The 16,145-nt window shown below is 40.1% G+C and overlaps 1 protein-coding gene across 2 annotated transcripts in view; it reads right to left on the bottom strand.

Annotated features, from left to right (window-relative positions):
• SFRP5 (secreted frizzled related protein 5) overlaps positions 1-16,145 on the bottom strand; it is a 47,160-nt gene that overhangs the window by 20,133 nt on the left and 10,882 nt on the right. For both annotated transcript variants that reach the window (XR_012803579.1, XM_075612352.1), the window contains exon 2: positions 11,950-12,027. Coding sequence is in view for 1 of the 2 variants with exons in the window: in XM_075612352.1 (XP_075468467.1) it covers positions 11,950-12,027 (78 nt within the window). In the remaining variant the exon portion in view is untranslated. The remainder of the gene's footprint in view (positions 1-11,949; positions 12,028-16,145) is intronic.

Here is a 16,145-nt window from a genome sequence, read left to right as displayed (position 1 = left end):
TGTTTCCTATGTAGATGTAGGGAATTAGTGTCAGGAAGAATAATCTGTTAACAAGGGAGTCAGGCAAGGCAAAATGCATGTTACAGGTGCTCACAGCTGACCCGTGATGCTGCACGTGATGGACTTTTAACACCTTAGCACCAATGTCTAACACTCACTAAGGGGCCAATGCAGAGAACTGCGAGAATGGCCAATCGCCATACTTTAAACTCTCCATCTTTTTGGCGGATTCCCCTCGCAGTATGCAGGAAAGTGCGCATATCTGGGAGAGGAATCCGGCAGAGAGATGGCGAGCCCTATAGTGTCATTGCTGTGCATGCCAATAAATATATGAAACTGAAGGGGTTACTGGTGTATTATTTAGTTATTTATATATATATATATATATATATATATATATATATATATATATATATATTGTGGTTAGCAGGGATGGGTGCAGTGTGTAAGAGCCCCCCTGCATCAATCCGAGCCAGGAAAAGGGACAGATTTTTTTTCTATGTCCCTTTTCGCCACTCAGCACCACTTTCTTGTTGGCGGAGCGATTTTGAGAAAATCTCTCCATTTTATAGCCGCGATCAGCGCCGAGATGCTGATCGGGGCTACTAGAATACAGCAGGGTTTTAAATTGGCGAGATATTGCATCTTACCACCCGCGTGGCGAGATTTTTTCACGCCAAAAAAAAAAACGCCGGATTTTCCTCATCTCGCCAGTTTTTCGCCATTTACTGAATTGCTGTAGGCATATTTGGCAAAAAACTGGCGAGATAGGGCTTCTCGCCGCTTTCTGCATTGGCCCCTTAGTCACAGACACACTGATGCAGGTCAGCACAGAGATGCTCCTTAAAGCTGCTGACCAAGCAATATCCTACATGTGTGTGTGTTTTTTTAAAGAAATCAGTTTTGTACTATGAGAAAATAACCATTTATATATTTGGTGTTTATGTCACTTTTTTGTGATTTATCATTTGATTTTCACAGTATTAGTTATTTGATTTTTGTGTTTATGTGGTCCATGTGACCTGATATTAAATATTCTTTTAATTTTACTAATCCGTGGTGCGCTTGTGTGTGCATTGTTTTTCTATGAGAAAATACTTGCAACATTAAAAAAACAAAAACAACTCTGAATAACATTTTTAATGTATTATAATGTAACAAGCATTTTCTATTTTTATAGCAACCATTTACAAAGTCCCACTCCTTTTTGAGCCCTGCCCTCTCTCTAGCAGTGCACCTAGTGACTAGGTATCTAGAGCATCTAGTGACTGCCTGGTCACATGATCTTTCCCACCGAACTTTGCATCTTTGCTCCTCTTCTGCTGCACTGACAGCTATTTAGTGAACCCCCGAGCCAAATCGTCGCAGATCGATCACGAGAACGGATCGATCGGCAACTTAGCTAATTACTTATCATTGTATGGATTGTACTGACGCACATATTAAAGGGAAAAAGAAATACATAATAATTTTTAAAAAGGGCAGCTTGGACTGCTGCTTTAAATTGTAAATCTGCTTTATTTTGATTATATAGGTACTACAGTACACCTCTACTTAAAGTGATATTAGTCGTTACTGTGGTCAATTTAGTGAATGAACGGTAACTGTAATGAACGGTAACTGTTACTATGTATTACTAAATTCAATTCTTAATTATTCAAATGTATTCATTTGTCTTCAGGACATTAAATGGATTATTGCAATGAAACAAAAAAAAATATTCTGCAAATATCCTCAAACAAGAGAACGTCAATATATATTTTTTCACAGCCCTTATTGTGATTAACCAATATATTATAACTGGCTAGATATGAAACGTGTTGTAATTCCCCGTTTTGGGTCGCACAAAGTACAGTTTTGCAATAATTTAAATGATTTTCCCGAACTGCAAAATAAGGACGAGGCGCTGGGAACCCGTACTTGGTGAGAATAAATGATCGCTGTCCTTTTTGACCCTATTTTTTTTTAATTACCCTCCTTTCCTCTTACCGTGCTACAAGGAAACCCTGCCAAAAATAAAAAGGGGGGGCGGCCTTCCTCTTCACAGTGATTTCTTTACTCTGTTATTGCAGATTTATGAACTAATACAGTCTCAGATGACAGATGGAGAGGGTGGGCAAGAATAGCAGTCAGCAAAGTATGACAACCACTTTTATTTATTCTGTGTTGTAATGATTTTTAATTAAAGGCAATTCTTGTTCAAACAGCTTACTGGTGATTTGTCTTCCAGGGAAGTTTACAATGGATGGGCATCAGCTGGTTTGCAAATGTAAATTACGGTCTAAGTGATGAAGGCAATTATGAGAAAAAAAGCCTTGAAATAAATGTACTACTTTCTATGCTCCAAATTAAAAGTTCTGGTTGGCAGTGGTGTTTTTGTAGGGGAAAAAAAAAAAAGCGCCAGGACCCTAAGTAAACACAAATTAATTTATACTGACATTGCAAGAAATAATTTATCATTAAAGCAGCACTCCCAGCTGCTTATTTTATTAATATATTAACTTTTTTTTTTATACAGTGTTTGAACCAGGCTGGCCCACAAAGCTGAAATGCCCTCCTGGGACCCTCTGGACTCCAGAGACTTAGAGTTTTCAGTGCCGGTGTCTCTTGTCCATCCCGGGGAACGAAAATGGCCCCCTCAAAGCGTGGGCCAATAGGAGACCGCAATGAATGACATTGCGACTTCCTATTGGATGATCGCTGGCGCCATCTTTAAATACCCAGGAAGTGAATTAGCGCCCAAAACGATGAGTATCTGAAGTTCCTATGGGGTCCGCATAACTAACAATTGCGCAATCCATCTTCGGGGTGTGGGGGATTCCCATTTTCAAATGTGGGCAGGATTGCAGCTTTAAATAAAGAAACATGGTAGAAAATGCATTTATTAACACCCAGTTTGTATTCAAGACCAATTCCTAACAATTTCATAAACACTTTGGGCCATATTTACTAAGTGGTGCTATTCCACAAGACACCTTCCGACGCCAGAAAATACTTTAAAAGACATTGGAGGTAATTCTATATACAGCAGCTGTTCAGGCCACAATCTGTAGGGACTTTTGTCCATAGACGGTGTCTGGTGTAAAGATGTATGAAATACTTGCTGGAGTCTGCGAACCTGGCAACAAGTCAAATAACCATATTCAAGACCAGCTGCTAACGACTAGGTGGCGCCTAACTCAGGGGTTCTCGAGATCTCCCAACAGGTCAGGTTTTCAGAGGGTCTTCAGGACTGGAGTTGAGAACCCCTGGCCTGACTGGGAAACAGCTCCTAATTCAATAAAGAGTAAGGCTTGTAATATAGTGCGCGCTGGTGTGTGTGCGGGAGCGCGCATGGCGTTGCGCGTGCATATGGCACAGGCATTTCGTTTGTAGAGGGTAAGTGGTGACGCGGCTAGGGGGCATGGCTATGTCACAGCGCTAGGCCGCGCTGTGATTGGTTCATAGCGTCACGTGGCACGGCGACAGCACGAAAATACAATTCTCTTGTACTTTCTCTGGTCTGTCACACCACCGCTCTCGGCCATGCGCGCGCATCCCGACTGTATCAACGTCAGCCTCCCACAGTCAATTGTAATTGATGCGCACGGTAGCGCAACAGCGCGCTCTATATTACAGGCCTAATGGCGCAGCACTAACATTTTGCAGACACAATTATTTTTGGGATTAGGTCTAAACGCTAAATCGGCCCTATATTTTGATTATTATTCTTTATCTGCTGACGTGGGTGTTTGGACCATTTTGGGAGATAATCTCAGTTGAAGTCTAGGGAGATTTGGGCTTAAAACGTCCATAACAGCCACTTTAGCGTACGGCAAAAAAGGCCCTTCATTACTGGATTTCTCACATCGATGGTAAAAGCATTTAGAGTACGCAGTGGGTAAAATAAAACAGTAGAACACAGTATTACTTGGGAACTGACAGTCTCAATTTATGCAAGTGGAAATGTTAACGGGATAAGGCAGGAACAGTAAATAAGTTCTGCTGTAGTGTTTGGCAAGTTCTTATCATGTACTAACTAAAATAGGGTGAAGCAAAATGCATATCCAGCTTTATTTAGGTTTCAAAAAGTATATGGCACGGGACTGCTAGCATTATTCATCGCCTGTGTTCTCTTCCTGCAGATAACTGGGGTTTGCCACGCCCTACAATCTTTAACTGTAACGAAAAACCTTCGTACTTATTAAAAGAACCACCAACATTTCCAACATGTGTTTATTTTCCATAATCTTATTGGTGCAAATATTATGTTATACAAATGATCTTGTTTCGCTAGATCAGGGGGAGACAAATCCAGTCCTCTAATGCTCATGTGGCAAAATATTGAAGAGACATACTGTAGATTCCCTGTCACATAGTTCAGCGATTCTTACTGCCGAAGGGGGTACCGGTATCTTCTGCAGTTTTCTGCCATTTAAAGCTCCCACGTCCTCCAATGCAACTACAACACACATCACTGCGAAATGCCCAAAGAACTAGATTGGCCATCACTTGAGTCTAGGCGCAAAGTTCATCTTTCCTGTCTTGCCTTCAAATAATTTCTGGACCCGTCTATCTGAACAAGCTCCTCACCCTACCACATCCAGGACTTATCATCTGAGATCTGACTCCAAAAGACTGTTCATGGTCCCAAGGTTCAGCAAAGTATCTGGCCGCTCCTCCTTCTCTTACCGTGCACCCCACAACTGGAACAATCTACCGGAGACTCTCACAGCCACCACCTGTCTAAGTTCTTTCAAAACTAAGGCTATCTCACATTTTAATCTGGTCTGTAACTGTTACATACGCCCATAATATATATTATCTTTAACTGTGCATGCAATGTCTTGTATATGATATATAACCCTGCTCACTTAATGTGACTATGGATTTGTAACTATGTATTTGTCATCTTAACTCTGTGCCCAGGACATACTTGAAAACGAGAGGTAACTCTCAATGGATTACTTCCGGGTAAAACATTTTATACATAAATAAATAAATAAATAACATGGGCCAACAGGAAGCCACACTGGATGACATCACGGCTTTCTATTGGCCTGCAGGGCCCGTGACCTTAGATAATCGGCTATAATGTGAACCCTAGGGTGGGTACCGGCACCCACCAGGGAGGTAAGTACCTCCGGAAGCAGGGTGTCCCTATAGCTGAAATGAATGGGTTTGGCTCCAGAGACCCTCTGCTTCAACCTGTATTTAAAAAAATGAAAGAAATGGATGGGTTTAGCAATTCAACGTATTGCTTTATTTGGCACACGCTTATTTTCGGAATATACAATATTAACATGAACTGCGGCTGCAATCTGATTTTCGTGAGATAACAAAGATATATGAAATGATATATGTACCCAAAATAGTCTATCTTTACAACATTTTCTGCTGTATAAGATATATTTTGCACCCTGTAACAGTCAATATTGTACTTATTTTGTGTTTATTGTTTTGTTTTACAGATACGAAACAAAATAAACTTTTTAAATAAATAAAAAGATGAGAAATTATCAAAAAAATATGTTTTATAACTTATTTACTGTTGGAGTGGCCGCCAAATCATTGCAGTATGATATTTTAGATTAAACTGAATTAAACACTTACATGAATTCCATCTAGAATAGGTTATACTCCGATTGTGATGCATCCAGGTACACGGCTAAAGTACATTACTAGTGTACTTTTTTTTTTTAATACATCTATAATATTTTTCTCAATCACAGGATTTACAGGAAATTAATACTTCTGTGCCAAGTGTCACAATGAACAGAACATGTTAACTTTATAGTTTATACCCTTATGCTATTATACCAGATCCTATATCCACTGTATTAATCAGAAACAGAAATCGCTCACAGCCTTCAACAATGCCTAAACAAATGTGAAAATGAAAACCAAAACACTGGAATAAAGCTTGTGTATTTGTTTTAGATTGCATGATAATGAGATTTTGGAGAGGATGTGAGACTGATATAAAGTAAATATGAGAGAAAGATAAGGGGTGAAGTATGTAACATTTCTTCGGATTTGAAAAGCAAAACCAAACAGTAAGTAATGTTACTCGCTCGTTTCTAGTATGAGAAAACATACTCCAAAACATCCAGCTTTATTTAAGCAGCTGTGTCATCTATTCCAGGGGTGCGCAAACTGGGGGCTGCGGGCGCGAGATTTTCTGGGGGGGGGGGGGGGGGCGGCGGTTACAGAGGCCCTGCGCTTCCCCAAAGGCATTTAAATTAAATGCTGGGGATCGTGCGAGGCTTCTCTAACTTTACTTAGCTTAGCTTTCCAACGACACGTTGACCTGACAACCCGGCGTCAAATGACGCTGCGGGGTCACGTGGCTCAGCCATGGCAACATGATGGCACATTATCCCGCTGGGCATATGAGCAGGAGGGGGGGGGGGGCGAAGAGGCATGATCAGGGGGCGAGAGCAGGCAGTGGGGCGCAGAGAGAAGAGTTCGCGCACCCCTGATCAATTAATTCTACTGCAATGTGCTCCAAAACATTGCCCCAAAAAATGATATCTGCTTCAGTTTGTGTCAGTGGCTTTACATGAATCTTGTACATCTTGTTTCTTACACTTAAGAGAAAACAAAACCTCAGCTCTGGAAGATTTATCTGAGAAATGAAAACCGCTGCCCAAAATGCTCACTGCTGCTAGAAGAGCAATTTAAAAGGGTGCAGTCTTTCAGAGCAGTTCATGGAGCCCTACTCCATTTTGCAAGCTTTGCCTAAAGATTTCCAAGCATTACAAAGTCAAAGGTGCAAGGTCACCTGGCCATTTATACACGTGTGCTGCTATTTACAGACGGATTCACAAAGATCTGGCAGAAATATGGTGACATTTTGCAGAAACTGCAAAATTCTGGCTAATTGTGTAATAGCATTTTGTACATGTAACACAGGTCCTCTGTGGCTGGCAGTCTTGGAAATAGAAATGCTAATAATTGGTATAAATCAATGCAGAAATATATTAGACGGTTGCACGGCTAATCCTTACCTAATCCTTAAACCTGTCACAAGCGGTGGGAGGTCAGGCGATGCTATTAATGATCGTGGGTTTTGTATATATTTGTATATCCTGCTTATGCTTAAACCAACTCTGGACATGCTCACATTCTTTTGTTCCATTCAAAGTACATTAGTGCGAGTAAGGCAGGTATGGAAACGCGATTGTACAGGGGAGCACAGAGTTCTGCAACTTTACAAACTTCCACTCGCTTCATTTTTTAAGAAAAGAGAATGTTTCTCAAAACAATATTCCCATTTTTGTTGCTTAGCTTATCCTTACAATAAGCAGGGGGTCTCTGGAGCTGAACCCTGTTAGTTTCAGCTCCCTGGTCCTCCTGCTTCTTGAGATACTTACCTCCAAAGGTGCTGCCGGTATCTCCTGGAGGTTTAAGGGGGGAACGTAATGGGTTCACCCTCCTCGTTCTCAGCCACCCTTGGATTTACTGTCTCACTTCCTGGGGGGTGATTCCCCAGGAGAGGGTGCCACTGTGTTCCGCCATCCCCCACCCCCCACCCCCCACCCCCCCACACCCTGTGAGGTGCTCATATTGAGAGTAGGGTGTGCTTTGTGGGAGACAGTGGCAACAGAGGGTGGCTGTAACAGGGTAGCCTTCTCCCCCTTTTTGGGGGGGGGGGGATGGGGGAAGAACTGAGGTCCTATTAGCTCCTGTGCAGCGGGACATTTAAACCTCCAGATTCTTCACCCAGCGGAGCTGCTACCTTCAGGAGCTAAGTATCTCAGGAAGCAGGGGGTCCCCAGGCTAAAATTAACACGGTTCAGCTCCCTGCTTCATGCTTATAAAAATATATTTATAGTTTCCACCTTTGGCAGAACAATACCTTTTAGAAATGTGTGCTGTATATCGTACATACTGTCTGAAACTTAGCAGTGATGCATACAGTATATGTGTTTGGGATTTCACATTCCCATGTACTGTACGCTAGTTACAATGCAGATACAGTCACTTGCTTAAGAATGTGTTGTCTTAAAAACGACTTCAAGTTGAAACATAGGATCTACTAAACAAAGAACACTTTCATGAGAAACTGCCACAGCTACAGTGGTTTACTTAGTTAGGGGCCTATGACTGAAACCAAAATATACACTTGCAGCAATGGACATATGTTTCCTTTAGGTGTATTGATAATAGTGCATTAGCAGTTACTGGAATGATGCACAATGGAAACGTATACAATTTTTGAGTAAATTCCATTTGGCATAGTTAAGAAAATAACAAAAAGTTGGTTAGGGATTGAGGACGGTGAGTTAGTGACTGGTAGGTTAGATTTAAACACCTAATAAAGTAGAAACAAATCATAGCATTTCTTCACTTTCCTAATATTCTAATGCACTGTACTTCTATATTTCTCTATCAATTTATTACACACAAAAGGAAGTCCAAATGAAGACACTGGGCATGCTCCACGTTATATCAATGCAATCGTTATACAACTGTAATCCTCCGTGAGCCTACTGCAAAAAAAAAAAGTCCATTGTTGTGGAAATAGGGTTGTTTTACCCTTTTCTTTCAGTGTTACCCTACAACACTTTAATGCTGCAGTTGAAGCTGCCGTTTAAAAAACAAAAACAACAAAACCCATTCAATATGTGCATCAATACAATCTGCACACTGACAAGTGATTAGCTGAGCTGCAGATCGATCTGTTCTCCTGTAATCAATCGCTTGCTCGGGGTTATTTAATTCAGTTCTTGCACAGCATTCTGGGCAATGTAGTTCCTGGAATATGATTGACTGGGCAGTTACTAGATGCAATTGGTGCACTGCTAGAGAGAGGGCTGGGCTTAATAGCCACAGCCTATCAGAAGGGAAAGGGGGCTGTCATTTTGGAAATGCTTCAAACATTAGAAACATTACAAATGTCTTTAAACATTTATTTTTTATTTTTTTAAATACTACAAGTATTTTCTCACAGTACAGAACTGATTTATTTAAAAAAAAAAAAAACACACGTAGGATATTGCTTGAACTGCTGCTTTAATAGCTAACAGGAAATTCCCCTGTGAATCACTAATTGGTTACTGTGATAATTTTTTGTCTCATTGTGTATCACCATAAATGTAATACTGTTTATTTTCATAGGATGCATTAACAAAATGAACTGTTTCTTTGTAATGTCTGTAGGTAACTATTTGTCAAACTAAAAAGTACATTTTAAAGCTGTAAGGACCAGCTACCTGTACCTTCTTTGTGTTTACCAGCGAAAAATATAATATTGCTGTATTCTACCTGTATGTAGTAATACACTGGAGTTTGAAAGTGGGCTCCCCTTGGGCTGTATAATGCAGAATCTAACTCCAAACCCCAGCTCTCCCACTGCCTCTGGTTTCTGGACCACCTATCATTTTCTTTGTTGAATGGAAAGCTATGCATAACCACCAATTGGACACATCCCAGGCTGGCCACTCCAGAAAACGTGCTGTAAACACAAGCTCGCCAAATCAGGGGACTCTGCAAACACATTGTGGACCAAACGGGGTATATCTGCATCCAAGTAAAGTCACCCATTCCTATTCACTACAAAGCTTTGTGTGATGTAAACATAGATTTTGTTATGCTCCATGGATGACTTAACCTCAGGCTGTAGATATGTTTCCGTTTAAATCATACTTTGTTGCTAACCAACCCCTCTTTTGAATAGGATTTTCTTTGTAATCCAATTATCTCACTGAATGAAGACATTTCCCAGAGGCCTTTGCCACGGGAAGTAATTTTCCTATTGATTTGAACTCCATTACGAGAGCCCTCAGCAACCACATGTCTATTTTCTTTAAACAAGAATAAGCCTGCTTCCTTCCTTTCTCCTGTAAACTCAAGCCTCCTTTGGCGAGAAGTGTTCAATTGATGCATATGAAAACAATGTGTGGCCATGATTTATGAAAACAGCTGACCGAGGATAGCTTAGAAGGATAAAATCTAATATAAGAGCCATTTCTCACTGGCTTGTTTGACTAAGGCACAATGTAACACAGTTCCCCCTTCAATTTTCAAGCAGGAATACCATACCAATAAAGGCAGTATAGTAGTTACATTGCCAGTTATGTTTGATTGATTTGACCATCGTAATCAATGATGTTTCTGTAGTAATAGAAATTTGAACAAAAATGTATCCTAACCACCGTTAGATTAGATTAGTAAAAACTGAAAATTGATAGAATGAATAAATTCTTTCTCCAAATTGACCCCTGTTGATAGTTTCCAGACCATATCTGGCATCTGTTACATACTTCATCATGCTCACACATTTATTTGTAGTAGTATATACATAGTTGCAATTAAAATGTCCACACCCTGAAATAACACAGCGTATCGTTGAAAAATATTGTTAATGTTGGAATCATGCCTTTTTTTTTTTCAATAAAAGAGTCCACCATCTGTGCAGAGATCTTTCTAATCATTTGTTTGGGGAAGTATACAATAATATTAGAAAATAGGAAATCCATGAATGCATTTGTGTGTCTTTCACAGGTCTCCAAAGGATGTTTCCCCACATTGCCACATTATGTAATAAGGCTCTGGTGGGTAAAAGAAATGTGCCAGCCCGCCATGAAACACTCACGTGTGCAGAGATTTGTCACCGCTGTTTTTAACCCAAACGTAGCCGTATTGTGTCTGCTTTTGCAACAAGCAGTTTTAGAATCGGCAATCAAACTAATACATCCAAGAGTGTATTTTCAAGAGTGGGGTTTCTGATTCTGCCCTTCTCCAACAATTTCACTGCCCTTATGATGTACCTGGTACATCACGCGCCCTTGAACGCCAGTGGCCTTATTGACGTGCCAGGGTTGTCACGGGGAGATGCTCATTTTCATGGGGCTGATCTGGCAAAACGCTCCACTGAAAAGGCTAACCCAAGCTTTGCTTTTCAAGCTGCCCAATGTGCCAGGCAGAAGCTCTAGGGGGAAACATCCATGTCCACAATGGATTGGAAGCTGAAAAATGACACATTCAATGTGCTCATACAGTAAGTGTGTCATTACTTCAACACTTATCCTTTGTAACATGTTGCAATGGGGTGCTTTGTATCACATGTTGCAATGGGGTGACCTGTGGAAGACATCCAAAGGCATTAAGGTTGTTTCCTTTACTAGCTGGTTATCTTTACTATACTTTGGGATGTATACACAGGTGCCATAGTCCCTTAACCAACTTAATGCCACAATGTATTTTTGTTGACAGTGTTTGCAGAGCTGAACTTCTAATATGTATGTATGTATGTATGTATGTATTTATTTATATAGCGCCATTAATGTACATAGCTCTTCACAATAGTAATACACGTGACAATCATATAAATAACAAATAACAGATCATGGGAATAAGCGCTTCAGACATAAAAGTAACATTGTAGAAGAAGAGTCCCTGCTCTGAAGAGCTTACAATCTAATTGGTGGGGAGCACGTACAGAGACAGTAAGAGGGCATTTAGGTAATTGCATCTGCAAGGGGCCAAGCTTTATGTATCGGGCATAGTATTAGCCACGCTGCTGTAGTAGTGAACTATCAATGTAAAAAAGAAAACCCCAGTCAGCTTGTTTCATGAGACAAAAAAGCAAACAAATGTTTCCATCTGGATTAGTAGCAAACTAGTCATATCGTCTCACTACAGTAGGTCATTACCTGTCAAACAGTGCCTTGAAGGGGTAAAAAAAAACTTGGGTTCACCTCTGGCATGCCAATACCCCACAGAGGGTGTAATATGACAGGTAATATAGCCTTCTGTGAGAGTCAAGACTACCCTGTAGTTATACTAACATTTTTCCCTCTACACTAATAATTAAATAATTAAGGAGAATTTAGGGAAGAAAAAATATACAACAGGGGCATTCTTCATTTTGCACCAGTTAATATCGACTTATTTTTCCGTTCCCTCTGTGCAGGAGGGAAAGGTCGCCTGGTGAAAGATGTGTTATTGAGAAGCCATACTTACCAAAGTCGCTCGCACACAATTGTACCCTCATAGTTTCCGATTTCTGCTCAATTTCACACTGAGTACAGATCTTGGTCACTGTAATAAGGAGTAAAACATTAAAATATTAATATAGAAAATATAGCTGTTATATTAGTCGTTCTGAAAGGAATCCATACACTATTGGGTTTCAGAAATGCTAGATCTTTGCTGCAGGTTTCTGTAGTATTGGAAAGCTAAACTTGGCAAGAACTCTTTGGTTTGCTGATTACTTTATCAGTGGTCATTTACACATAAAGCAAGGTACAAACTATGGCACAAACAGCTATTGGATATCATTTTACATAATGTGTTCACTTGAGACAAGAATTTTGCCAAATTAAAAGGTCTCTTAAGACGATGTTAAAGGGTGATCAGTATTCAAAATACAATGTGAGGGCTCATCTGGGGGTAATTTTATTTTAAATCCATCACAAATCATTACATTTTTTTTGTCGATTGTGGTAATGAGATTATCCAAAACTATGTATGGTGAAAATAATCGGTCAAGATAAATATATAATGGAATGCTATTGGGTGGGTAGAAAGTAATATTGAAAGGTACTGCAAATACTTTTTTTAATAGTCCAGTTTTCTGTTTGGGGAAATATTGATTTCTATTGTGAGAAGAATACACCTTTGTGCTTCTTTAAAAACTGCTTTACAATGCACCTTCTAATCACTGCAGCTATAGACTATCAGCCCCTGCAGAGTGTGATACAGTGGTGTACTGTATATTCTGTGATATTGCTGTAACAGTGGTGCTATCAACATAAGTACACTAAGAAAATGCTTAGGCTCTCAACAAGTCTAGTGTCTCAATTCATTCATTTCTGAATGATTTGACTGTCCTCTGTAATTGGATTTGGTGCTTTCTTAGTGCTGTCTTTGACATGTAAAGGTACAGTGGTTCAGAGTTGTATTCTTAGCCTAGAGCGAGGCCACCATGTATGATTCTACAATGGCACCGACAAAGTTGATGTTCAGAGATACTTCAAATCTAAGGCTTAGTCCATTGAGACTGAAGCCGTGCGGAGGCTGAGGGAAAGCGGTGCTTTCCCTGGCCTTAGAGCGCGCGCCGTCCGTGGGCGTGTCTGGAGGCGGGCCAGAGACGTCACGGAGCTGGCTTGCCCTCATTGGGCGAACCGTTCACGTGACCGGCCCTGCGGCAAGACAAGAAACTAAAGATTTCTTAAGACACACGCTTCTGCAGGCGTGCGGAAGTGTGCGCGAGCCCCTGCTTAAGCCGCTCTCATTGCGGCTGCAGGGGCTCAGTGCCGAGCAGCAGCGCGCCTAAGCGCTGACCATGCCCGAGGCCTTAGTGAGCACAAATATAGGCAAGACATACGTTTTCTCTACTTAGCAGATCCAGAATTATCATTCTTAGGGGTAGATCCTCAGAAGGTCGCTCGTTTTTTTTATGTTCAATTATCTCAATTTAACGTATCCATATCCATAACACATATCCCCAAAGGTGCTTAGTGGAAAGAAGTCCTGGCATTTTCCTTAAAAATAACGGATCCTTAAATCTGAACGAATTTTAGGCTCTCATATGCAAATCATATGGTAATGAGCAGTTTACCTAACAATGGGAAACCTCGGGCCACTGTTACTGTTAGCACATGATAAAACGCTACGATATTTAGCACCTTCCAAAAGCCGCCCTTACTCACACCCAGACACTGATTATCATTGAGTTCTTTCTGGGAATAGCCTAAAAGCAATGTCATGAGTAAATGATGTTTTTTAGTGATTAAAATGATATGTTTGTGTGAACCAATATGGTGTATAATGTAATAATCATTGTATAAAGTACATTAATGTATATCCATACATAACTCAACAACATTAATTCATATTTAATTTTTATTCATGCCCAATTCAAATAAATGAAATGTTAATTAATATTCTTGCGGTACGCGATATACATGATTGTATACCCATACTTTATACAGTCATTATTGCATTATATACCTTATAATTAAGTGACAACTGTAATAAGTGTAAAAATTATACATTTCTCAATAATATAACAAGATTTGCATTAGCTTTTGGTAACGCACATGAAAATCTCTGACAATAATAACGCTTCCTTAAAGTTTGACCGATGCGCGTGTGTAGTCAGCGGCGGATTTAGAAATCTGCCGCCCCTATACATTTACATATGCCGGGCGCCTCCTTTCTGCCGCCCTCCTCCTCCTTCCGATCCGCAGCATCAACTGACGCTGTGGACATCACCAAGGTGACGTCACATGGCATCTCGTTGCCATGGCAACGTGAAGTCATTTGACGCAGCGACCTCATATTGCCATGGCAACGAGACTCCGTGTGACGCCACGTTGGTGACGGCCGTGGCGTCATTTGATGCTGTGAACCGGAAGGAGCAAGAGGGCGACAGAAAGGGGGCGCCAGGTATATGTAAGTGACTTCCCATCAGGCCCAATAGGCCCGAGAGTGCGGCAAATGTATATGTGGGCGGACATTTTTGGTGCCCCCAAATTGTGCAGCCCTAGGCCCAGGCCTAATGGGAAATCTGCCACTGTGTGTAGTGTATTGGAGAACGAGTCCCAGCATTACGATCATCCAGTTCCTACTGGTAACATAAGGATAGGAGGTTTACTAACGGACCTTTATTTATGCATATGATTATCTTTGAGGATCCCTGTTAAATGAAGGAAAAATAACCTCTGTTACATAATTAGGTGCGGTAACAATATTTAGCTCATTTCGGAGGACCTGCCCCATAGTCACTTACAGTAATCTGAGATTATAAATGGCATAACAAAAAAATCCCTTCTCTGATTTCAAAGCCAACATAAGGGTCTATGCACTAACCAGCGATAAACCGCTTATCGACAAAAAAGCCTACAGCGATTCATTAAGCCCCGATAAGTTGGCGATAAGGGAGCTTTTCAGCAACATTTTTTGATAAGCCACTCACCACCACTTATCGTTATCTTTTCAAACTCGTGGTATTCTAGTAGCCCTGATTACCTTATCGAGGCTAATTGCGGCTCTAGAATTGCGATTTCCTCTCTAAATCGCCTCGCCAGGAAAAGCTGGCAAGAAGGTGGTGAGAAGCAGCTGATAAGACGGGACGGGACTTAGAAAAATGAATGCATTCTTCCTGCATCGGATTGATGCCGGGAGTCTCCACAGCTGATACCCATTAATATCAGAATCCTTTCAGTAGAATCAGAACAACATTCCAAAATCACCAGTGACACAGCAGCAGAGAGCTTTGATTCCAAGGGTTTAATACTCCAACAAAAGAGTCTGCATTCTTGGTATAGGTATTAAACTCTATGAATGTAATAACTAATTATTCTTGCTGACATTGCAACGATGTATACATATATTATGGCCCTACCCTAAACTAAAGAGATGATGAATACAAATGCCTAACATAGTTATAAAGGTAATTAAAATGACTATTACTTTATGCAATTAAAATTGTAATACTAGGTATAAATTCCCAATTAACTCATCACACCAAATAGGAAATGAGATGGATTGCAGTGCTACATGTGCATGCTTAGGCACTAGTCCTTTCCTATGCATCTTACTTAGAATTTGTTCAGTTTTTATTTGGTTTAGCTCATTTAGAGAGATTGTTCTAGATCACTTGCTGCAAAATAGATTATTATAATTTGTTTGAATCCTTACTTTGAATTTTTAAATGAAAAGCATTTCATATATATTTGTAAACAGCTGTAATATTTTATATATTTATATATATTTTTATTTTTAAACTATACTGTATATATAGTGCATCATGTACCCTTTGATTTTTAATTGTTGTCTCAAGATACTCTATATAATATATTTCAATTATTATTTCATTTTTTTTTTACGGTTACAGGTATTTATAAAATGTAATAACAAGAAGGGCTTTGCCAGGAAAAAATAAAGGTATTCTTTATTTACATTACTGTAACCAAAATTACTTTTTGATCAGAATGAAATAAATGTCATGGTGGAAATAGAACCACAAAAAGTGACACACAGCTGTAGCAGCATTTCTGCCCCTGTTAACGCTGGGGCGTTATTTAACAGTGCTACTATTGAAAACATTGATAACTATTGATAACACACGTGTTATTTAACGCATTATTTTATATGGGGTAGCCAACTCATGTCCTCAAAAGCCACCAACAGGTCAGGTTTTCAGGATATCC

This window comes from Ascaphus truei, chromosome 8 (assembly GCF_040206685.1).
Source record: "Ascaphus truei isolate aAscTru1 chromosome 8, aAscTru1.hap1, whole genome shotgun sequence".
NCBI lineage: Eukaryota > Metazoa > Chordata > Amphibia > Anura > Ascaphidae > Ascaphus > Ascaphus truei.
Note: the sequence above shows the minus strand (reverse complement) of the source record. Positions and strands in the feature narration are given on the sequence as shown.